The following is a 26,304-nucleotide window of genomic DNA, read 5'->3' on the forward strand; positions in this document are numbered from 1 at the left end:
CTTATTTTAAACACTGCTCACAGACTGCACTGTCTCTCCCACTCGCCTCTGGTGGTTAGTCAAGAAATGCAGTAAGGGAGCTTTCTGCCACAAAACTCCATGTACATAGTTTATAGAGTCATACGGGCTAAGAAGCATGAAATCTAAACAAAGTCATCCAAGAAACATTAGTGCTAGCATAAATAAATGGATGTTTAAATTAGAATAAGGCCTCCATAATGGCTTCTCCCCTGTTATTTTGAGACTTGATAAAGCATTACACACATCCCGTTTCTAAGAGTTACCATTCCACTTTCTCCTTGTTAGGAACTGTTCTGCACCCATGGAGCTGAAAGGGTTTATGCTTGTAAAAACAACTGACAGGTAATATTTTACCAGGGCTGTGCAGTCTAAACAAAAGTGTTTTTAGCTACAACATTTCTGTGGCAACAGTAAAAAATTGTTCTGAGTTTGCTTGTCCACTTTCCCTTATAATATCTGGCCTAAGACTGTTTATCACTTTTTGCTGGTATGATATTGCAGATCTTTTTAGCTCTAGTAATTTAATTTTGGATTTAAATCAATCTGAAGTGATTTAACTTTCAGTCTGCTAAAGGATGCCAGGTAAATCTTACGCTGATTTGATTTTGCTTTGGCTTGAGAGGATGTACAGATTATACCATAGAACTACAAGGAAACCTGTCCAAAAGTTTTCAAAGAATTTCAGTTATTTTTAGCATCCAGTGATCAAAGCACTATTAGCCTTTTGAATTTAATTTATATAAATGTTGATTGGGGTACAGTGGACATTTGCCATCTCTTGTCTGCAGCCTGACTAACACCAATATGACCTTATAGTGCATGTCACTGAAGGATCTCAAAGCACACTTACAAACATTAAGTATTTAAGCCTTGCAGCACTCCAAAGGGCAGGTAGGCAACTACTATGCCTATTTCACAATAATAGAGGCATAGGGGCTAGGGAAGGCCTGATTTTTAGACATGATGAAGACTCATAAACCTAATTAAAGTCAATGGGAGCTGCTCAGCCTTGAAAAATCAGGCCCTGAGTGACTTGCCAAAGGCCATACGATAATCTGACAGTACTGAGCCCAGTTCTCTTGATTCCCAGAACCATGCTGTAGCCAGCAGACTACATCTATACAACACTTTCATATAATATAAATTGTTCTTAAAATCTCTTGTGGCAAAGTACCTGGGCATGGTTTTTAACTACAGCTGCTTTAAAGACAGATACTACATGTTGTCTAGGTATCAGTGCAATGCTGCTTGTTACACCTCCTATGACTGCCTTTTAAAAAATGAACATAATTTTAAAGAAAGGTGCTGAACTGGTAATTCCAGAGATCAACAGCCTCCATTTATCCATCAAACAGGGAAACTGTGCAAACAACCCCATGCTGCTCTGCCAATATGCCTCAACACTGATCTGAATGGAAGACCTATAGGGTGAGAAGGCAGTTCATTTTCTATGTATAGTCAATCTCTTGTTTCTCTTCTCAGACTGCCACTAAAGGTGCCAATTAGTGATCATTGTGATAGTGACTGTGGGTGATCTCTTGTCCACTAGGACTGAACTGAGACCACCAACTTGTTTCACTGGCACACATTCTGGCGATGGAGCCTTTCCTATTTTATTGCCATTTCCTGTGAAATTTGGAATACTTGTCATTTGTGTGGCTGTCTGTCCCCTTGATTCCAGGTTAACTGGAATAGCGGAGAAGTCCATTACTATCTGAAGGAGAGCTTCCCTCAAGGCCTTTTTTCAATTGACCAAGAAGGGAATATCTATGTGACACAAGCACTGGACAGAGAAAGCCAAGCAGAGATACGTATGAATATAGGGATCAGTTAGGGAGTTTAGCTGAATAAGTCCAAAGTTTCAGTACCCTACCCTTAATTAGCACTTGAAGATTTGACTAACGAGGAAATTCACTAGAAACTTATTCATTAACAAACCTGCATGTGTGTGAAACAGAATCTTAAAGTTAGAATCATGCAACTAGAATCTATCTATTTGTGTACTTATATGGCCCTCATCACTGGGAGGTAGGGAAGTACTATTATCCCCATTTTACAGATAGAATAAGGCATGGGCTAGATTAAGTGACTTGTCCAAGTTCATATAGGAAGTCTGTGGTTGAGCCCGGTTCCCTATCCCCTAGACTAGCTTTCCTCTCTTATTAGTGATAGACTTTGCTATCATTTATACCAGTGCACCTCTCACATCTTTACACTCAACCTTCAGCAAACTCCCAAATATAAGTAAGATAGTATTTAGTTTTTCTTTCATCCAGATACAATGGACTGCATTAATATGATCTATCTTTGTATGCCACTATCACTCTGACCTCTGCTTGTTCATGTAGTTGTTCCCAGTGGGCTAAATCTTAAGATCTTCAGCCAGATTGTATTCAGTCATGGTTCTGGTGAATGTCATAACTGTCAACAGGCATTTACCTGAATGAGGTTTGAGTAAGGGCCTCAGGCTTTGGCCAACTGAGAAGAACAGAGCCAGATTTTGGCCTAAGCTGTGTTGCAAAGAGTCCCCAGGTGGGATAGACAGTATAGATGGCTGTTTGGGGGCATTCCTGAGGCAAGGGTGGCCTGGATGGAGCACTGCTATTCTCAAGAAATCCCTGGTTGTAATTGGCTTTTGAGGTCCCTTCTGAATTTGCTCCCAGCAGTCACCTGGGGCATAATGAGGTGGCACTGAGTGTGGATCCTGAGCCAAGTGGAGCATGGCTGGACTCAAGGATTTGGACCCTATTGGCTGCACAGTTTTGGTCTCCATGTTGATAGGAGGCAGTGTCCTGACCACAATGCCACATGTCACACTTTGCCAAGGGGATTATTCAGAACAGAGTCTGCTCATTTTTCTGTATTAAGGGAACATATGGCCCTAGTATTTATAGCAGGAGGCCTGGACCTTCCATACAGTTGGAAAGCCTGCAAGCTGGCATCTGGGTTTCTAAAGTCGATTTTCTACCATCAGTGATACAAGTTTTACCTTTAAACTCTAGATTCTTATCCCTGGAACGTATAAAGCGGAGACCACCATGTCCAATAACGTGAGGGTCTAAAGACCTGTTACAAAAAAACCCTTTATCATACTGTAATTTGAACCTTGATCAATACTTGTCTGTATAGTTTATAAATAGAATGAAATTTTGGCTCTGTCTTTCAGACATGCTAGTTCAGAAACGATTAGCTCATGGGACAAAGTCTCATGTTCCAGAGATGACCCAAGATTAACATGTTTTGGTAAAGCTTAGTTTCCAAGTGAGACTGTGCTGGTAATTTAGCTGTTTATAGTATCCACTGTCATGGTTCACATGCAGCACAGAGTTTCATAAGAATTAATTTCATCTGGATCACTTCCCCCAGCTGGAGGGACAATCTGTAGCACTGGAAAGGGGAGAGAATTTTAAATATTACGGGTCCAGTCCTACACTCCTCTCTTCAGCAGAATTCCCATTGGTTTCAATAGGAGATTTACCAGATTAAGTAGTGCAAAATTAGGCCGTATGTAATTTATAAGAAGTCTCATAGAAAAATTCTGTACAGTGTAACAGAGAATGGTAACCAGTCTATATAATTTCACACAGAATTATAGCCCTGCTATGATAGTCTATAGGATGGCTTAAAAATACTTAAAGAAAGCATCTCATTCTCTATTGAATTCTATAGACTTTTAGAGTAATTTCTATAGAACTCCCATATCATTTTTACAGAAGCACATTGGTTCCATCCCCATTGCACTCAGTAGGACTTTTTCCAAAAGGGCAAATATAAATGTTAACTTCTATTAAATGAATAAAGTTGACTAAATCTTATGCTAATTATAAATTTTCTTATGAATTCATTTAAACATTGTCAGTATGAGATTCAGATTTTTGCTGAGAACAAGGATGGAATGCTGTATAATGAGCCACTAGAGCTCCTGCTAACAGTGATGGATGAGAACGACAATGGGCCAGTATTCTCCCAGGAGATTTATCAGGTAGAACTTGAGGAGAACACAGCCAAAGGTGAGAGTTGTCTATCTGTGGCATCACAGGAAGCAAAATGCTTATGGTGGCCAACATGTGGGTAGAAGCAATACTGATAATATGATCATTCTCTACCCCATGCCCAGTCATGCAGTCCTTACAAGGCAAAACTTCAGTGAGAGCATTGCCTGCACAAGAGGCAGGAGGTATAATTCGGAGGGTCACAGATTTTTAAAGCCATTAGGGCCAATAGGATCCTCTAGTCTGACCTAAAATAAAATGCAAGGAGAGCATTTTAACTCAGTCCCCTTGCATTCGAAGGGGAGTGCTTGTTCCCTTAAACCACTATGTGAGCAGCATCAAGAAGTGGATTATGGCAAACTAAACACTTTGTGAATCTTGTATTCACCTTAAAACATAAAAATTAAACATAAAGCAATACGACTCGTAAAAGGGAAATGAAAACCTTTGTAATTTAATTATGGGAAAATTTGGCAACTATATTACCGAAAATGGTACCTGCCTACAGTAATATTACCTAAAATAGGCATGTTCAAAAATGCCCCTTTTGTCTAGTTTCTTGTTTTGGTTGTATTCCTGTGAAGATATCATGTACCAACATATTCACTGAATCCTGTATATTAAGAAGAAATTGCTCCAAACTGCAGATCAAAACACACTGATCTTGGGAAAAGTTTGGATCTGGTTCTAAATGTTGCAACTTAGGCTCATCTCTTATGCTAACTGAAGAGTTGAAATGACAAATAAATCACTGCTTTAAAAAGTCATTTTTTTAATTGCTGTGTTTATAGTTCCTTTATTCATTGGTAATGTTTCTCTGCATGCAGGGAGTGAGATTATCACAGTAAAAGCAGAAGATGCTGACGACCCAAAGACCAACAATGCTAAAATTGCTTATGAGATATTGAGCCAAGAGCCTCAAGCGTCAGAAGGCTTTTTATTTCATATTGGGAAAGACACTGGAGTGATAACATTACAGGATTCTGAACTGAAGACCAATGCTGCAAAGTGCTACCACCTCCTTGTTCTCGCAGCAGATCTTGCTGGGACTGAAGGGGGTACGTTTTCTGAAGGACCGTGGGGTCTGATCAGTGATTTGTTACTAACCTGTTGCAGTGCCCAATGTAAAAAAACCCACCTCATCTAAAACAAACACTCCCTCAGTTAAATACATCGATCAGATTGCAGTTGGCATGAAATTGTCATAACAGGCATCACTTTCCAGGACTAGAAATTCAATAAGTCCAAAAACGATTGCCTTTTTGGGGAAACTGTTCAGTATAGCAAGTCTCCTACATGTAAATATTTAGTCAGACAGTAGCTGTGGCATTCACATTCTGGATACAAATTTGTTATATGGCCCACTATCATGACTTGAGATGATTATTTAGCGATCACCCAGTGACACAGCACCACTAAACCTGCTAGTTTAAGTCATGCGGTGCAGCTTAGCGACTGCAACACTTGCCTTTTCTGTAACATTTCACTGGAGGATCTCAAGGCACTTTACAAATACTAAAGGCCACTTATGAGTCTGGTAGTCCACCTGTGCAAAAAATAAGAAGCACCTGTTCGTCCCTACACTGGGTACTGGCATTGCCAGACTGCATGAAGGGGTGGGAGGAAAAGCAGCTGCTGCTAGGCTGCAGAGATGGGTTGGGAGTGGGCAGGCAGAAGTAGTGAGAGGAGCCTGAGGGCTATCCCTGCAATGGGCCAGTCTGTGCAGCTGAGCTGTAAGGAAGGGAACAACAAGATAAACCAATAAAAGGGCTGGCACAGTTGACCTTCTCCAGGAGCCAAGCATAGGTAAGTCTGTGTCTGTCAGAGTCTTCGTTCCGTTCCAGGCACAGCTGCACTTTACTCAGGCTGGATTGTAAAGTTTCTGTCTCTCTCCAGTGAAATTAACCTCCTGCCTCCCTGGGAAAGAAATGAGTATTATTAACACTTTGTACAAGGTGGCAGTGCCAGAGCTAGGATTCAAAAGCCAGATTTTCAGCTACTGTAAATTGGTGTAACCCCAGTGAAGTGAATGGAGCTCTGTTGATTTAAACCATCTGAGAATCTGGGCTCAGTCTCATCTGCTAACCAATGTATCATGCTCCCTCACACATGCAGATTATAGTGTTAAACACATTGCAACCCCTGGAGAAAAAAATAGTTCCTGAACTCTTGTGAGTGATCCCATGCACTAGAGACATACGGTGCAACTGAAGGGGAGGCAGGGTTTCATACTGGAATGGCTGGGGAACAGAAGAGAGGGAGCGAAAGATAATTTTTAAAGTGGATCAGTGCGTTGTATGTGTTAGATAATTTTTTTTTATATTTGTGTGCGCACACATTGAAATACAGACAATTTTGGAATTAAGGAACTGCTATCTCAACTCCCATTTATGATGTCTACACACAGCACCCAGACTTTGCTCTCCTGGCTTCTGTAGTCTTCAGATTCAGATCAGGTCCTGAATAGAAACAGATTATCATCTCCTCTCAAAAGCACAATATTGCTGACTTTGTACCAGGCATCCCAGACATCCTTCCATTACAGAATAGCTGTTCTGCACCAAATATTTACTTTGGTCAAGAAATCTGAGGACCAAAAATCCTCTGTGTTTGTTTCCAGGTCTCAGCAGCACTTGTACAGTCTTGATTAAAGTTGTGGATGTAAATGACAGCCCTCCTGTATTCTCACAGACAAAGGTAACCCTCTTACACAGCATGCGAGTGATTTACAACATCTGTAGATCAGTGACTGGGAAGATATGGTATGGTCTTAAAGATATCCACAAAGTGATGGATATTACAGCACTGTAAAGACACATGCTGTATTCTCCCCTCAGTTCTATTGATGAAGGGAATCCAGAGCACATTAGATTCAACAGTCCAAGCAAGAAAGATAAAAATGTAGTCTAGGTATTATGATGTCTTGTGTTGGTATGTACACTTCTGTATTTTCCAGTTCGAGCTACTGTTATCCTCCCTACTCATCGCAGAAGTCATAACTAAGGGAACACCTCTAAACCCCAGGGTGTGTTCATGTAGGGGTAGTTCCATGCACAGAGAGTTACAGTACTGACAACAGCAGATGTTCAAAAACCATGAGTCTGGCCCTGCAAATCATGAGATTATCTTAAACCCCCCCACAAAATTTAGAAAAAATAAATATGCGGCTCTTTTTTTCCCTTTCTAATTTTTGAACTTGTAGAGGTGACACTCAGGTCGCAGTTTTAAGCTTTTCTCCACATACACAAGGGCAAAAAACTTACTCTTCATATTTTTTTAAATAAAGGTTGAGATTGTCACCTAATCACCTGTCTCTACGAGCTGGGCTATAAGAAGACCACCAGATATTGCAAGACTCTCAATAAAATCATGAGCGTTAGCAACACTGAATTGGGTGTATAAAGACACAAAGAATTGTTAAAAGACTGAAAAGCAACTCATGAAACTTTTAACGGCAGGTCAGGGTTTTGACTGACTGTAGCAGCTTTGACAACATTCTATTTACTGATGGCAACATTATTTTATAAAAGCAAAGGCTCACTTGCTTCACACAAACGGTCCTGATGAACTGAGTACTACTCAGAATGACAACAGATTTTGCTTGTAATTTCAGTGTTTCCCTGGGTTGCTTAAGGGTAAAATAAACACAGCACAAAACACAGAAGAAATTCCAAGTGCTCTTGATTAATATCAGCCCTGTTAAGATGTTGTCACTCTTATTATAGAAGGTGCAATGTTTGATCTCAGTGGGGACAGAATTCAAAGATTAACACAGCAGAGTTGGAAAGTTTGTTCTGATAGCTAGCTGTCAAAGGAGTGCTGACATCTTACAGCATGGCACCCTGGTGCACTGAATATAATGCAAATAGCCCTGCAGCTTAATCACTTCCATATGTAGATAGATATAATAAAGGTTAAGGGTAGGATTTTCAAACATGCTCAGTGTTGGCCTAACTATGCTCCCACTTAAGTCAATGATAAAACTCTCATTGACTTCAGTGAGAGCAGATTTAAGTTAATAAGTGTTTTTGAAAATCCTTCCCTTAATGTCTATGTATGAGACCTGGCACTTCATCACAAATGTTAATTTACTATGTCTAAGGTTACAATAACAAATGTATTTACATGTGCTAGAGAGTCAAAGACCTGTCACAGTAAAAAAAAATGAAAAATGGAGAGTTTCTATGGGCTTAAGATACTACCATGCTTATTTACCGTTTATATAAAAACTGGCTACCTACAAATTGTGCACATAGCTTGTCTATGCAACAACATATTTATATTACCGTAATCTCCTCCTCCTCCCCTCATCCCCTCCATTTTCTTTATAACTACTTGGTATGTTCATAGGTAAGATCACTGTGGCATGGATAATTTCCTTTACATGGCTATACAGTTCATAGCACAATAGGACTTCTAGACACTATCATAATAGGAATAATGCAAATAATATGGGTAAACCATATCCTAGTTAAACCAATCCTAGATTAAATAAATAGAGACTGTCCAATAATCATCCTATACTTATAACCACTGGTGCAATCATCGTGTCTTATACCAACTTCTTTTCTTCTACTGCACCTAAAAGTAACCTGAGGGAAGGTGTAAAACAGTAGCACAATAAGAAATAGAACTTCTGATTTCTCTTTTATCTTTTTAAATGCAGTATGGGCCATTCAGTTTTCCTGAGGATACAGAAGTAGGTACATTAATAACAACTATTACAGCAACAGACGCGGATGAAGAGATGAAGTTCAAGTTCGTAAACTTTTCCGTGGAATTGGGAAATGAAGATGAAACTTTCAAAATTCTAAGCAATCCACAAAATGGCACAGCCAGCATCTGGCTTGAAAAGGTACTATGTGCTTTTAGTCTGGAACACGGTCACTGAAATCCATGGGAGCGTGTGTGTGTAAGAACTACAGGGGTGGGCCCTCTATGTTTAAATTTCCTCAGATCAGTAGGCTGCCCTGCTATTTTAATATACTCCTTTTTACCACCTCCTATTCCTTCTACACCCCTTTCCTCCAACCAGTCAAGTACACTAATGTAGATTCCCTTAGACTTAGTGGGCCAAAATTAGAGGCGATATGTAACTGGGTGTAGGTTACCTATTTGTAAGTGAGTGAGAGTGTAAAAAGTGAGGGCTTGTCTACACAGAGACTTCGTGCACGGCCAGCCAGAGTAAAAAGTTACAGAGAACTAGCTTGCCGTACACTAACTAGCCATGCGGATCCTGCTACCCACACACTAAAAGTTCGGAAGTGACAGCAGTATGTCAAAATGCACTATAGAACTTTTAGTGTGTGGGTAGCAGGATCCACACAGCCAATTAGAGTATAGCAATCTAGTGCACTATAGATTTACATGTGGGCTTGCCATACACTAACTCTCCCTATAGACAAACCCTGCGTCTTAGCTGGTTTTACTCAGATGCTCAGGAATAAGGTGTAAATTACAGCAGTTTAGTGTCACTTCTGAATTAAAACCTCTGTGCCAGATTCTGATCTCAGTTCCTCCAAAGTAAATGTAGAGTAATCCTAATGACTTTAGTAGAGTTATTCTGCATTTACTCCGGTGGAACCAACTAAGAACAGAATCTGCCCATTCACGTCCTGTTCTGCATCTTGAGACTGGCTCTCCTGAAAAGTGTTAAGAAGCTGGTCTCTTGCTGTGACAACAGTACCAGATTGATAACACCACCATATTGATAACAGAACTGTTTTAATTTAAAATACTATTATTTAGTTACTACTTAGCACTCTCTGTAGTCACTACAGTTACTTATGGTGTAGTTTTCCTTTGTCTTGTGGCACCATATGATAAGGTAAATGTCATTAGCACTGAATTGTCTGAACATGGATGAACCTGACCAGCTCTAAATGACATTCCAGATTCTACCCACAGTGTATGAACATATCTTAGAAGGCAGTCTCACCCGTCTCTGGTTTATGGTTTAATGAGGATAGGGGTTACTGAGACTGTAGAAGCAGCCCAGCTCTACCTCCGAACATTAAATCCAAGGGGCTTTTGTTCTGAATTTTTTTAAAGCATATATAGTGTTTGTGAAAGGTGCCCGACTGTCAGACCTAGGCCATGTCTAATTGCTAAGAAAGAGGTGCATTTTTTACCTTGGGGTATCTAATGCATGTGAGTTATCCTGAGGTAAAAACACAGTGAATACAAGCCAATTGAGTTTTACAATAAATTAAGCTAGGTGAGGTCAGCACTATATCCTCACCTGGGGTTGACCTCGTGATAAAACCAAAGTGCCTTGTCTTCACTGTGTTTTTACCTCAGGATAGCTTACACACATTAGTTACCCGGAGGTAAAAAATAAAATGCATTTTTTTATCAGTGAAGACAAGACCCCTAGAAAGGATTGTCCATCTGCCTTGTATTTTAAAAGGCTCATGGGATGCCTAATGTTCCACGATCAGTATCCAAAAAGGAGGCACTTTGAAACTTATCTTTTTGACTTCTTTCTTCTTCTAACTTGATACTTCATTCTTCTGAGGATCCACAAAAAGAGCCGAGTTAATGGGCACTAAGCTAAAAAGAACATCTGCAATAGGAAAAAAGAGTTAGCGCGATCTCTGCTCACAATGGCCTTGTCAACACTTCTGGGAGGAATTCTTTGCTAAAATATCCCACTGCTAAAATACCACTGGTACCAATTGTGGGAGCACTAGTTCTACACAACTGCTGATGTTTTAAGCATGGTATTGTCTAACTCTGCTCAAGGTCTACATGACATGCTGCTCATGAACACCAGGTACCACTAGCGCTCCTACCAGTGGCAGTCTCAATAGAAAATTTGAAGAAAAACAGACAAGGCTGTGAGCAGGGTTATAGCAAACTCCTCATTCCTATGACAGATATTCCTTTTACTCTGCTCTTTTGTAGAGAGCCAGCAGAATGCAGTATAAAGTTACAGGAGAAAGGTGGGGAAAAGACAATAATACACAACTTTCTAAAACTTTGGAGTTAAACTATTTCCTTTCTCATAAAAAAAATCTCTAAACTCCTGGGAATTAAGTTTCAGTTTTTCTATTCACTTTAATTTGGCAATTTTGGCTTGAATTAAAATAGTAAGTGATCAACTACAGACTGAGTAAATAATTAAGTCATTGTACTTGTTAAATAACAAACATCAGAATTAGTCATTTGGCCGTCATCCCTAGGAAAAGAGATTGTCATTAGAAATCTGACCCTGCACTCCTTGACTTCAGTGGGAATTTTGCCTGGTAAGGACTGTATGATTGAGCCCTTCTATATTATCATGTATCCATTTCTCTTCCACTTTCAAGAAGGAACAATCAAAGCCATAAAAAGGCAATGAGGGTTCTGTGCTGGGACCATATGAGTCACTAATAACAAAGGAGATTAACTTTTAGTAATTATATAATGCAGTACATCCTTATTGGTTTATATCTGTGTAAACCAGTCTTACCTTTCCATTGACGTCAGTGAAAGGGTAAAAGCTTGGCTTTTCAGTGTCATCACCGAAAGTGCTGATACTCTTCAATAGACAGCAGTATAAGTGATAATATCCTTTCAGTGAAGTCAGCTAAAGCCTTACCTTTTTACTTGCTGTGTGACACTTATAAGGAGAGTTAAGCTCTTGAAAAAAGTTAGTGGTATAATGTTAAACATAATATTTAAAAACTAGGAGCTCAGTGGCACAGAGCTTCATTTTTAGCATATGACTTTGTATAGCACAGAGGCGAGAGGTCATAAGCAATATAGGAAAAATTCAAATAGTTCTTTGTCCAAATTGCAGTGTCTGGGTCATAAATACTAGAGTTTGGCAGTATCAGCTGAATACCTGGTAGACAAATACACCCTCTAATATCACAGGTGGGAGTCCTAGCTCAGGAGATAGCCAGGACTGAAATAGCAGGGGATGTGGCAAGTTAGGTCTGAGATGCCTGTGCTGAACTGCATGGAGAACCTTGCACCATCCCTGACTTGAGCCAGTATTTCACTGTCATGAGCTGCAAATTCTGGCCTTTAGACTGCAGCAGACATCTCACTTGTCTTATCTGAAGGTTTGAGTTGCTCTGAGGGTCTCCTCTAGAACAGCAGGAGGACTGAGAACCCAACAGTCAGGAACAATGTAATGAGAATGATTCAGAAAAAGCAGCTCTTGAATCCACAAATTTCTTTGTGGTATTCAGCCACCACGAGTGTTAGACCCTAAAATCTGAACACAAAACGCTGACCCTGCCCAGAATGCTCTATAGGCGTAAACCACAAGTCACGATCCAGGGGCCTGATCCAGAGCCCACTGAAGTCAGCAGAAAGATTCCCATGAATTTCAATGGGCTTTGATCAGGCCCCTGAAGCACAAAATGTAAGGGGTAAATTCTAATCTTGATAACAGGGATATCGGACCAAATTCCACCATCAGATTAGCATATCACTGGAGTTAATGGGGTAGCTGAAATCACACACATATCTGGACAGCACTTGGCTCATAGCCAAGATGGAAATTACACAGAAGAATCTCCTTGTATCTCTGTACCAAAGGAGAGGGTACTGAGCACAAGGCCAGGAACACCTGAGTTCTAATCCTCTGACACTAACTTCTAGTTGCTATGTGGTCTTGTCACTTTCTCCCACGTCTCAGTTTCCTCATTCCTAAAATGGGGATTACACAATTCACTTACCTTAGACGGGTGCAGTGAGAGTTATAGTTAAAAAGCATGAAGCGTATTGAAAATGTAAGTGCTAAGCGTAATTGCTATTACCAGAGAACGCTCAAAACTATGGTTAAACCTACTGGGAGAGTAATCTATCAATCTCCTTCCTTCTCACAAGCCTATAGTTCAGAGGGATACTATAACCGAGCTACGTTTCAGAGTAGCAGCCGTGTTAATCTGTATTTGCAAAAAGAAAAGGAGTACTGGTTAGTCTCTAAGGTGCCACAAGTACTCCTTTTCTTATAACCCAGATAGCTACACATAATCACAATGGTAATCAGTAGGAGACAGGAAGGAATCCTGCATCAAAAAGTGAGATGCAGCCAATCCCAGAGTGCTGTTTCAATCCATGAATGTATTTATTTGGTCTGTGGTTTAAAAGTTGCCCTTACAGAATGATGATGATTACATTATTCTAATATTATTTTAAATCGTTGAGAGGAATGTTAACTTTGTTTTAGTGTTTAGTAAACCAGCAGGGTTACTAATAATTCTACCCCATCTCTGTGGTTTGTGTGCTCTCTGACGTAAACCAGGCACATCTGGACGTAAATCATTGCTGAGAATTGTAAAACCAAGATTCTATCTAGTCATCATTGTTTTCAGAATGCTCCTCTTCCCGAGTGCCAATTTGGGGCTCTTGGTTTTCTTGTCAGAAGTGCTGGTTGGCTTGGCTGGGACCTCCCCCTCCCTCCCACACTCCTATCCCTTCTCCTTTTTAGGGGCTTTTTTGGGGTGGGGGTTAATTTGCTGGTTTTTAACATATAAGGAAGTGAGAAATTAAAGCATTTTCTGTATCTAAACAAATAAACACATTAGAAGTGAGTTTCAACTAAATTCAGACAGGAAAAGAGAGCAGAAGATGCGGCTCTAAGAGTATGTCTACACTGGACCAGGAGGTATAATTTCCAGCTCGGTTCAACATACTTACACTAGTTCTGATCAAGCTAGTGAGCGGAAAGTTGCAATAATGTCACAACAGCCTGGGTGTCAGAATGGGTTAGCTGCTCCGAGTACAATCCTGTGTAAAACGCTAGGTATGTACTCAGGCAACTAGCCCATCCCAATGCCTGTGCCCTGCTATGGCTGCATTGCCATTCTTAGCATGCTAGCTCAATCAAAACTAACACAGATATGCCTACTCGAGCGCCAATGTAAACATATCCTAACATTGACTCCTCTTTGTGGCCTGGGGCAAGTGGCTCTGCTTCAGTTTTCAATCTGGAAAATGGGGATAATAGTGTTTATCAACCTTGTATTGTGGTTGTTGGGTTTCATTAATGTCCTCCTCCCTAGTGCCAATTTGGGGCCCTTGGTTTTCTTGTCAGAAGTGCTGGTTGGCTTGGCTGGGACCTCCCCCTCCCTCCCACACTCCTAATAATTAAAAACAAAAAACTTGGAAGACAAAAGTATTAGATCAGTGCTAAGTAGTGGCAGTAGCATTCTGTATTTCCATGTAAAAACATTAGACAATGATTGCAATTTATAGGTAGAATAAAACAAAATATTTTACAGTGCCTAATAATTTAAATTTATAAAGCACCAGGATTTCACTTCAAAAACATTATCAGTTGCTTCCTTAGGGCTTGATCTTATGCTCACTAGAGTCAGAGGCAAAGCTCCCATTGATTTCAGTGGCACAGAATCAGGTCCTTATTAGATACAAATTAGCCCCACTTTACCCATAGGAAAGATGAAACACAGATGTGAAATGATTTGAACAAGGTCCCCGAGTGACTTGGCAGCAGATCTGGGAATAGAACCAGTATCTCCTGACTCCCAATATTGTACTTAACCAGCACATCACACTTCCTCTCTGGAATTAAAGAGGCAGTGTTATATTTTTCTATTTTGCCTCTTCTAAAAGATCTCATAAAACAATTGCATCTTCCTTTCAGTAATGTTGTCATACCCCTCATTATGACAGAGGCAGTATACCAAAGTCTCCACAGGTTCAGTTTATTAGAGGAATACTTACAGAACAAGTTACAGTGGAGTCGCATCTTACGCGGGGGTTAGGTTCTAAAGTCAGCAAGTAAGGCGAAAATCGCGTATAGACAAAATTACCCTTGAAAATCCCTTAAATCGCCCATAAAGTACAGTATACACTCTATCACATTAAGATTGGGATCAGCATCCATAGTGCTAAGTATCCGTGAGAATGTAAGCCTCGTGTATGTGGCCTTGAAACAGTGAATCACGCCGTGGTTGAGAGGTTGGAGGATGGAGGTGGCATTGAGGGGGAAAAAAGACGACTTCAACATTGTTATGCGCAAACCAGAGTGCCACAGGGTGGCCAGGAGCATTGTCTACGAACAGCAACACTTTAAAGTCAAGTCCTTTCTCTTCGAGGTACCGCTTGACCTCCAGAATGAAACACTTGTGGAACCAATCCAGAAATAATGCTGCTGTCACCCAAGCCTTTTTATTTGATTGCGAGAACACAGGCAGGAGATTTTTGTTCTCGCCTTTTAGGGCACGGGGATTTGAAGCCCTCTAGAGCAAGCCCAGCTTTATTAAATGTCCAACCACATTGCCACAAAACAACACAGTCACACGGTCTTTAGCTGCTTTGAAGCCAGGTGCTTGTCTTTCTGATTTCGAAGTGTAAGCGCGGTTGCACATTTTTTTCCAGAAGAGCCCAGTCTCATCAGCATTAAAAACTTGTTCCGGAAGATAGCCCTTTTCTTTTATGATTTTCTTTAATTGTTCGGGGTAGGCTTTTGCTGCCTCTTCATTGGCAGATGCAGCTTCACCAGTAGTCTGCACGTTTTTGAAGTTGAAGTGGTTCCTAAAGCTGTTAAGCCAACCTTGGCTGGCTTTGAATTCCTTCTCATCAGAAGGCTGTCCCTCTTCGGCGGGAGGTTTGAACAGCGCATAGAGGCTAAGAGCCTTTTCTCGCAACGTGTTGCCATCGATAGGGACACCTTTACAGTTCATGTCTTCCAGCCATAAGTTTAATGCCTTTTCAGTCTTCACTAAAGTCTTATCACACACCTGGCTCGTCACCTTAGCAGTTATTGGAGCACTTGATCCCACGGCTTGACGAATTTCTCTCTCTCGAATCTTGATGGCACAGATGCTAGATTCGTTGCAGCCATATTTATGCGCCACGTTGGAGACCGACATACCATCTCTCAATAAGTCCAACACAGCCAGTTTTTCCTCCAGCGTTGGAACAGATTGCTGTTTCTTCGGTTGGGCACCAGATGAAGTTGTTAGCTTGCGTTTAGGGGCCATGTTGTATGAAAAATACGTACAGTATCTTTAAACACTAGAATCACACTCAGCATGGCGAGATGCTCACACTGTGAGAGGCACGCGGGAACTGAGACTGACTGAGGGAACAGCAAATTCACATCTCCCATCTCACGCTCACTCCGGGGCATATGCTCATTGAGTGGAATGGTGGGCAGAATCACCCACACTATTTACAGGTATCTTGTTATTTTTCTTTTTTTTTGCCAAGCACGTAGAGTTGAATTTGCGTAAGTTAAATAAGCATATGATGCGACTCACCTGTAGTTTCTTAATGGGGGGATTTCAATGCACACAGAGGAGGCAGAATGCTCATGGAGTATTGTGCCATGACCAAATAAGGAAAAAAGGAGATTTCTACACCCAAGCCTTATACATCCGATGAAGTGAGCTGTAGCTCACGAAAGCTCATGCTCAAATAAATTGGTTAGTCTCTAAGGTGCCACAAGTACTCCTTTTCTTTTTGCGAATACAGACTAACACGGCTGTTCCTCTGAAACCTGCATATAATGAGCATCTCTCTGAACTGTTCCTGCTGTGCTTGCTGACCTGCAGGTTTTACATGTTAAACCACAAATGCTAATAATGTAATGGGAAACCCTTTCACAAATAGAATAGGATATTTGATAGTAATGGTCCAAAACACAAGAGTAATTACTGTTGTATTTTTATAGATTGAAAGATTTATTATACATAATACAACATAAATGCCTTGAGGTGTAAGCCCCCAGTCAAGATATCTGAAGGCAGAACTCAGTCCCATGAATTAAAGAAGGACTGGTATTGAGATTAAGTTTAGGGTAGGGTTTGAATTTGGGCTAAGTGGTAGAAGTCTCAAATTCTCACCATTTGAAGCTGTCATGGAAAAAGTATGTTCTCAATAAATGTAACTCACAGACAACCCAAATTACATTCCTTCTAGTTTTGGTTCCAACCCAGATCAAAAATCTAGGCATAGGTTTGGATCTGGCTATTCAAATTTCCTCTCAGTGAAATTCAAAGGGCTTTAGATATAGGTGGTTGGTTTCAGTTCATCTCTGTTAAGAATTCAGATGAAACACTTATTTCATTCCTATTTTTTTTAATAATTCAAAACACAGTGATTGAAATAGCTTACCTTTAAACATGGTGACGTACAAAAACAGCTATTTGGAAAATGGTTTCTCCCCATGGAAAATTTTGACTTTGTGGCAAAAAATTTAAAACCAAAAATTTCTAGTCAAAATGGTACCACAGTGCCTCAAGGGAGTTGTAGTTTGTGTGCTTTGTATCCCCTCTCTCTTTTTTGGTCTGGGCTTCCTGGACAGACTGCATCTCCCATAATGCACCACAGTCTCCTTTCTTGCTGAGTCACAGCCTGCTGAACATCATGGGATTTTTTAATGTTGGTGTATCATGGGAGATGTAGTCTGGCGAGGGAACCTGGCCCACAGAGGAGGATAGGGGCATGAGGCAGACAGACTACAACTGTTGCTCTGAGGCAACAGCATTTATGAATTTAAACTTTTTGGCTTTTGGGGGTTCAGCTTTTTAACTGAAAGACAATACTTTCCACAGAAAGCAGCCACTTTTAGTGAAAGCCTTCATTCAGTCACAAAACCCGATTTTCTGTCAAAAAATTTGTCAGGAAATTTTTGACTAGCCTGACTTAAAAAGACACCCAATTAATGTGATTACAGGAATTTGACTACGAGACTGTTCAGGAGTATGTTTTGATTGTCTCGGTGAGAAACAATGAAGAACTGGTTGAGAAAGAGCAGGATGCCAGCTCTACAGCTACAGTGCATGTGTTGGTTAAGGATGTAAACGAAGCACCCGTACTTACACAGAAAAGGTATGAGGTCAGCATACCAGAAAGCGTAGAGTTGGGAACAGTGCTACTGACTGTTAAGGCTACTGATCCTGACATCTACACACCATCATTAAGGTAAGACTTTCCCTTTATCTGATGAAATTGTGCTATGTTGCATCCTTTGGGACTGATGATTTTTTAAAGCACTCTGAAATGTTCTCCTTTGAAGAGCCCAGAATGATGTGTTCAGTTAACATGGTTGTTTCTGGTGCCTTGACATGGCGTTTAGCCCAACAGCAGGAATCATTAGAGACAGCCACCCCTGGCCTGATTCTTTGATATATGGGACAAAACCATCTTCAGTAATGAATCTATAACCCTGAAATGACAACACCTTGAACTAGAATAGTCATACTAGGGAATTCATCACACTAAGGAACTGTAGGAGGTGATGCCTGGAGAGAACTGGCTGATCAAAAAGAATAATATGAGAGGCTGGCATGCTTTTGATTTGAGGGGGAAATATGTTATTTCAGTCCAAAAGGACATTCCCCACCCTGGCAACTTTCCAACACTTGGGGCCAGGCCCAACCCTCAGAAAAGCCCCAGGAAGGGTGGAGTGGGTGGCATTGTGAATTTCCCCTAGAAGGGAGCCAAAGGTATAAAGGTTGAGTCCAAAACACCACATCCACACATTGGTGAATCCATGACTGGGAGGAATGTGGCTGGGCAGTGAGGAACCAGAAGAAAAGCACCATACCACACTCAAACTTGTAGGGATTTCCTTATGTATAATACTGCCATCTCTAGTCCTGATCCATATGGACAGACTGCTGTGGAGTTGAATAGGCAATAGCTCAAGCCTTGTGTTATCAGTTTCCTAACCCAGTGATTACGCTGCACTGTGAAACAACCTGAGGGACAGAGGCAGGTAGAAGTGGGTCAGAGTGGGAGCAGGGAATAGAGAGGGGGCACAATTGCCCCAGCCCTCCATGGCTCCCCCAAGATCCATGAAAATTCCTTGTAGAAACACCATTACCCAGAGGCTTTGAGGGCTACACCCACACCTCTCCTGCTAGTAGCAATGAAGTAAATCCACCCCTAAATTAAAGGGATGATCTGTAGGAAACTGAGTTGAAACATGTAGACTTTATTCGAGCTTCTCCTGTGTAGGCCATAATCTGGCTCCTGTTTAGGCAATGCAGTACCCATTCTTTCATAAATGTGATCACATTTATATCCTTCACTGTCTGAATAAATGTAAAAGTCAAGTATAAGGAATGCTTACTGCGAGATCGTTTTGTTCATTTGGACATGGAGAGTTTTTTCCCTAATGATGCTGGAGAGGTTGTCAAATTAACACATGAACAGGAACTGCATATACCAGCATGTGAGCATTACCTTTAAATGGGGGAGAGTAGATAGAAAAATATATTTATAGATGAATACATTCAAAATTCTAAACTCATCTGCAATAGCCCATGAAGCATGGGTTTTGGGTTTTTTTGACCAAATAGAAGGTTAACGGTTCACTTTTTATTCAAAACCTAAAATGGAAATTGCAGTTGTTTAAAGAGCATCCGGGGCAAAAGAGAATGAAAATTTCTTGCATGTTTTAGAGGCAATGTCTGGATTTCTGGCTAAAATGGAGGAGGTAAATTATAGATGCCCTGGCACCCTGCCAGAAAGCAAGCAGGAATTAATGAGCCAGTGTATAATTTCCTTCAGAGCACAGTCTACAGTTCAAATTACCTCTTATTTGTTCCTGTAAACATGTACCCAAACAGCATTAAAATAAGGATACAATTTTAATCTGATCCTTTAAAAAATGGATTAATTGCTGGTCTAGTAGTGTTCAATATTAAATATAAACACAAAGGGAATCCTATCCAACAGATTCCTGGGGGCCTTCAAAATTCTGGATTTCCATTTTGTACTCAGTACTTGAAATACAGTTTTCCCTGGGAAAGCCAGAGGTAACTTCAGAAAGTGCTGCATGGCTCTATTCCAAATGCATGCTACAACATGCTAGCATTGTCTTTTCTCTCCCATTTTGGCTATTGCAGCATCCTCCTCATCTGGCCTTTCTAACATCCATCTCGTCCCCCTCAGGTTCATTTTCTGGCTCCCCGTTCTCCACCATATCAGATATCAAAGTCCATGAATATGCAGGTGGGGATTCTTTCAATGTCATGGAATTGTCAACTGGCACAGACTTGGTGTAGCTAGCTCCAGGAATCCTCCTTGCAGGATGCGCTGGAGCCAGGGGCATGCTGGAATGGAGCGCTGGTGAAGCTGATGATGTGGCCCTAAAAATTCCACCATCACCACCAGTCAGACAAAACGTCAGATTGAGAATAGTGGTGTGCATCTCTCTCCAACCCCATCTCTTCTGCCTGCCACCCATAACTCTTCACCCGTAGCAATAAAACCATCACTTTTGTGAATCAGGCCCACAAGTGATTTAACTCACTGAACTGAAATTGATCTACACAGCCCACACACTCCACAGAATAAGAGGCCCTCTCATTGACTTCAGTGGAAATCACCTGTATCCCTCTATGGGAGACTATGGCCCAGGAGAATTTCTATCTACTGTCTCCAGTTTAAAGATAATACTCCTTTAAGAATTCCTGAAAGGAGACAGGGTTATTTTCACATTTATTGATACAATGAAGTGTCTGTTTTTAAAGCTCTGGGCTTGAATATTTCAGACTCACTAGATTTTTTTTATCAATTCCATCTTAATTTTTGATTTAGCAGATTCTATGATTTAGCAGATTGGAATTTTCTTCCTTTATTTTCACGTTCGTGATTTTGACTTTATGCCACAGTCTGAATCTTACTGTTCAGGGGAAAGGTGAAGGGAATTATATAATTAATAGCTGCATCATAACTGTGCATCGTAGAATTGACAGGCTAATGAGGAATAAAGCATATTCTGCTCGTTGTGAATGTACAATGATATTCCAGGCTAATAACAAAACAGTAGGCCATGGTCTGATTATTCATTTAATAAAATATTAAATGAACATACTATAGATCACCTCTATCACATTTCACTTTACAGTTACTCCCTAAGAAATGATTCAATGAACTGGCTTTCCATTGATGAGCATTCTGGAGAAGTTAGAGTCATGCAGACTTTGGACAGAGAAATGATGCAGAATGTTTACACAGTGCAGGTTATTGCTCAGGACAAAGGTAAGAATGTGTATTTGGTTTTGGATGAGAGAGGTTTCTTTTGCTCTCAGGCACAGGGAAGAGATAGAGGACCAAACTCAGAGGTGATGCAAACAGGTTTGTAAGTGGATATATGTCTAAATAAGACATTCAGTCTATATTGGCATAACATATGCATTTGCAAAAAGGGAGACAGAAGAGATTTACTTTTTCTAGACTTTGACACACCTCTCAGATTGGAGTTTCTCCATGTAGTTTGTCTTGATTACAAAGACAGGAGCATCATGAGTCTATGAAACCTTGCATGATTTCACTAATTTTGCAAACAGCATGGAGAGAGAGATTTCTAGCTTAAGCTTCAGAGGGGTAGCCGTGTTAGTCTGGATCTGTAAAAGCAGCAAAGAGTCCTGTGGCACCTTATAAGGTGCCACAGGATTCTTTGCCACTTCTAGCTTAAGGTTTCACTCCTGCTTACTTTAGGAACCTGGGACTAAAGACTTCTGTAAGCAGTGCTGGGCTTGTGTTTACATTATGAGGTAAAAACTGACAGTTTTGTCATTACCGTATATGAAATGTGCAGCAGAACACACCTTCACCAAAATCCTTCCTTCATGGACTTACTGGTGGTCCACTTACTACTGAAAAGGACAGGTTGCACCTCCTGGACCTATGCATTATCTATGCATCCAAGTCTGAGATATACAGACTGCAAGGATTAGTAGTTTTGACGATCTGTTACAGCCAAATTCTGCTCTCATTTATATGATGTAAGTTTGAAGTAACATCACTAAGTCACCAAATTTACATCAATGTAATTGAGAGAAGACTCTAATCTTTTGTTTCACCTTCAAACCAACCAACCAACCTGAGATATCACTTTTTCCCCCCCAGGGTGTTTTGTTTATTTATTTATCTAAAAATAAAGTGACCACTATAGAGCTGGGAAACTTAAGGGAAATTGATTAATGCCAAGAAAACAAATTATTTAACAAATATTTTGAAACATACCTAAAGAAAAACTAGCTACTCTTTCTGTGGTGAAATGGCTTTGATTAACAGTCTGTCTTCCCATCCCCCTCCACACTAAGAATTGTATATGGATGGCCTTATTGAAATGTCCCGACTTAAAAAACTCTTTCAGTTGTATTTAACAAGAGGGCTTGTTGAGTGATATTCAATTCACATTCAGCATCCCAAACAGCATAACTTGATTTTGATTTTTCTAACTCTACCACCACTGCAATCAGTGGACACAGGTGCATGGTCTGATTGTATGGATGGAAAATGACGAGGTTGTTTTTTAAAGACCAAAGCTGTTAAGTAAAGCATATCAACCATTTATTCCTATAAACGCTGCTTCTCAGCAATGATTCACACTTCAATGATGTCACGAACAAATTTACTTAAAAAAAACCCCAACTAATTCAGACAAGAACATTCGTCTTTCAGCCTGTCTGATTCACACCTGTGTCTGACACCAGACAGAGAATTTACTATTGTCACCGTCAATGAAAGAATCATATGTGAACGCAAGTATTGTAATTATATAAAAATCTTGTGTGTCATATGAAGCAGTAGTCATCTGGCTGTAGTGTGTAGTGGATGAAAGGCTTGGCATTCAAATTGCCGAAACCCAACATCACCACTGAATGGTAAATCACTGAATGCATTTAAAGGGGCAAGGTCAAGGAAATGACTGATCACATTTCTTTATACACAATTGCAGTGAGAAACAAATAGGATGATTCATTCTAAAATATAAATAGCCACAAGTGTTCAAAAGGCCCAATCCTGCAAGGCACTGAAGCCAGTAGGAGTTGAGGCAGCTCAGCACCTTATGGAAGGAACTCGGCACATCCCAGGATTGCATCCTGATGTCTTAGCTTAGTGTTCCCTCATTACTGCGGGAGGGTCCATTCATAGAACTATCTGTAACTGTACACATAGTGTTCTGAGTACTGACCTGGCAACAGTGGAATCACCTCTACAGTTCTAACACAGATACTGGCTGCTACTACTTAGTAAGGGATCTTTTTTTCCTACCGCCACTTTATCAAATTTATATTGGTAAAGGTGCTAGTGACTCAACTTGAGGCTCACAGGACTTGCCACACAATACGAGTCATTCTGGCTTTTGATCATTTGGTTGGGACAGAGTACATGGACAGCCTTGGCGCATATCTTTGTCCATTAACTCTGACAGGAATTTCATGACTATACTGATTAGGTCTGATATTTGGGAAGTATTTGCCAATACATATTGTTTTATTGCAACTTCTAAGAAATATCAATGGGTTCACCTAAGAGCATCCTCCTCACATGGGTTGAGACTTAAATTCTCATCCGTTGAACACCTTTGTCATCGTTCTTTAGATTCTCTGATCTAGGAACATGTCTTTTATGAAGAGCTTAAAATTACAGATGTTCCTTTGAGTGTGGCTGTATCAAGCCAGCATAAAGAAGTGTTTTTATCCCTTTCTCCTACAAGTGATATCTATGTCATACATCACATGAAAGACTGCATTCAGACCCAAGTACTGAGTTTAAAAAAATAAAGATTATTGGTTTTAATTTTACCAATGCACTAAAGACAGCTGGGGGCCATGTTTTCAGCTGTTGTCACTAAATGTGCAGACACAAAAATGCATGCATACATGTGTGCACACAAACAAGAATTTGGTCATGCAGACTGGATGCTGGAATTGAGTGCATTTCACTTGTATGCTAGCAATCAATAGGTGTAAATGGTTGAGAACACCTGAAAATTTGGCACTGGAAAGTCTACACTGACTTCCTATGGCGAGAAAGGGTTAGGATTTCTGACAAAGTTAGATAAAGAAATGTGCTTTCATACTCCTCATTACAAGTTACTTGAAGGTTCTCAAGACCAAATGAGTCATGCTGTATGGCCGGGCTGAAAATGTGAGGAAGCTTCCAAGATACTAGCTGTTATATTACCTAAGACGTTCGCCCATGATTGCATTATAGTATCTGATTCAGAACTGTATTCTATTAAGGCTTTCTGTGAACCTCATTTCCTTTATATGCCTGTCTGGTTTCACGGAATTACACAAACCTTCCCACTTCCTCAAGTTTTATGGCCAAAGCTTTCAAAAGGGCTCAGCACCCAGAATCAGGGCCAGATTTTCAAAACAGTTCAGTATGCTGGGTGCCAGTTGGGTACTGAATACTTTTGAAGATCTGGTTCCAGATTTTCAGAAGAGCAAGGAAATATTGTAAACAGCTGTAATTCCAGCTCAGAAATAATTTCACTGCAATTTTATCTGTTTCACTTTGCGGTTTTCTTGCAGGTAGCCCATCAATGATGGTCACTGCTGATATAGCAATCCGCATCTTGGATGTCAATGATAACTCTCCATTCCTAGTAGGAGACTACTCCAGATCCCATCTCTGCACACCTCAGAGGGAAAAGCAATCCATCATTATCAGTGCATTTGACCCTGATGGGGCAGAAAACAGTGTCCCATTGATTTTTGCTCTTGCCAATAGCCCCATGCTTCGGAGAAACTGGAGGATCAACCTGATCAATGGTGTGTGAATGGTAACTATAGGGTTCATTACAGAGAAGTGATCAAAACCCTGTTTTAGTCCCGCTCTAACTTTGTCTTAGGAAAATTGTTTGGGCTGAGAATTCCCACGTTGAACACGAAGGCCAAGGAGAATGTTTGTGGGAAGTGGGAAGGACATCTGGCAAATGGTTTTGAACTACAGGTCACTAAAAAGTTATTTTGATTTCAAAATTTGCCTTTTGTCCTTTTTTTTGGTCTTACACCAACAGCTTTTTACTACACTTTCAAACGTTCCACATGGTTAAACACCCCTGGAAAAAGAAAAGGAGGACTTGTGGCACCTTAGAGACTAAAATTTATTTGAGTATAAGCTTTCGTGAGCTACAGCTCACTTCATCGGATGCATTCAGTGGAAAATGCTCAAATAAATTTGTTAGTCTCTAAGGTGCCACAAGTACTCCTTTTCTTTTTGCGAACACAGACTAACACGGCTGCTACTCTGAAACCTCTCACCCCTGGAAATCTCGGGATGTATCTGAAGGAGAGGAGTTTTAATTAAGCCAAGTGGTGAAATATTATTTGTTATGGATGGTTTGGGGGTCCAATCCTGCTCCCTTTGATTTCAATGGGAGTTACTGACCCAATTCCTGCCCTTAATAATGCCAATGGGAGTTTTTGTCATTGGCTTCAAGTAGGAGTAGGATCAGCACTTGATCATGCTCCTTCAATTGACTGGTTTCAGCCTAGAGAGAGCAACAGGATTTTTCCATAGCTAACTGCTGAACTGATAGTTCTCCATTCCACTCAAGTGGTGGAGGGCAGTATTTTTGGAGTGGGGTCGGGGGGCCAGCATTCCAGGTCAGCACATAAGGGTCGTTTTATTAGGGAGAACCAGTAGGTTTTCCCCCCTTAGGTAAGACTGAAAATATAGTCCCATTATAAGGCTGATTTTGATCTCCTTGTAACTTTTAAAGAAGAGCAATAGTCTCATGCTTTCCAGCTCTTTCAGTTAAGTCTCAATAGCAACTAGAAGATTTTCTGAAAATGCTGATTAAACTGAGTAGGCACTTGGAGATCAAAAGACTTTAAAATGGCTCCTTGTTGAAACCTTTGGAAATTGTCTTCTGTGTGTTTGTGCCCATCTGCCTACACCATTAGATAACATTACATAGAAAATTTCAAACATTTTCAAGTTTGGTTCCCACAAGTGGCAGTTTTTAAAGGCAGGAGCAGTAGAGTGTTTAAGAAACTGTCAGTATTTGAAAGCCAGATGTGATTATCATTCAATGATGAAGCTTACTGAGAAAGGAATTATAGCAACAGAGAAAGGTTTTGTCATCAGCCTCTGAACTAATTCAACCTCTGGTTAGTTTTCAAAAGTCAAAGGAAGTTCTCACATCTGACAAATAGATCTACGAGGTGTTTACATGGAAGATGCATAGATACCAGCTGTATAAAACTCTAAGATAGAGAGATAGATGGGTCAGTAGGGATTTTAGTATAATATTTGTGTTAGTCAGATACCAAAATCAATGTATTTTCTCTTAAGGGCTATTGTTAATGGGAAATATTACTTAATATATTTGTCAATGGACAATAAGATCTTTTAGGAAGTAAGTCCTTGTTATTGTTGTTTCTTGATAATAATGTTGTAAATATAGTTTAATAGGAAAGCATATATCGTTGTTATGGTAACATTATGTATGCTCCTTGCAGTTGATATTGATCAGTGTGTGTCCTTAATATGTGTGTGTGTGTGTGTGTGTGTGTGTATTTCCTCTCTCCTTTGTGTATTTTGAGGTTTCTGATGGAATGGGGTTTAT

The 26,304-nt window shown here is 40.3% G+C and overlaps 1 protein-coding gene across 3 annotated transcripts in view; it reads left to right on the top strand.

The window, feature by feature from the left end:
- The window catches only part of CDH16 (cadherin 16), a 52,850-nt gene that overhangs the window by 17,524 nt on the left and 9,022 nt on the right, over nucleotides 1-26,304 (top strand). For all 3 annotated transcript variants that reach the window (XM_075118421.1, XM_075118422.1, XM_075118423.1), the window contains 8 exons: nucleotides 1,703-1,826; nucleotides 3,879-4,031; nucleotides 4,841-5,071; nucleotides 6,634-6,710; nucleotides 8,680-8,868; nucleotides 17,656-17,903; nucleotides 20,839-20,972; nucleotides 24,263-24,502. In XM_075118421.1, coding sequence (XP_074974522.1) covers nucleotides 1,703-1,826; nucleotides 3,879-4,031; nucleotides 4,841-5,071; nucleotides 6,634-6,710; nucleotides 8,680-8,868; nucleotides 17,656-17,903; nucleotides 20,839-20,972; nucleotides 24,263-24,502 — 1,396 coding nt within the window. The remainder of the gene's footprint in view (nucleotides 1-1,702; nucleotides 1,827-3,878; nucleotides 4,032-4,840; nucleotides 5,072-6,633; nucleotides 6,711-8,679; nucleotides 8,869-17,655; nucleotides 17,904-20,838; nucleotides 20,973-24,262; nucleotides 24,503-26,304) is intronic.

This window comes from Caretta caretta, chromosome 12 (genome assembly GCF_965140235.1).
Source record: "Caretta caretta isolate rCarCar2 chromosome 12, rCarCar1.hap1, whole genome shotgun sequence".
Classification (NCBI taxonomy): domain Eukaryota; kingdom Metazoa; phylum Chordata; order Testudines; family Cheloniidae; genus Caretta; species Caretta caretta.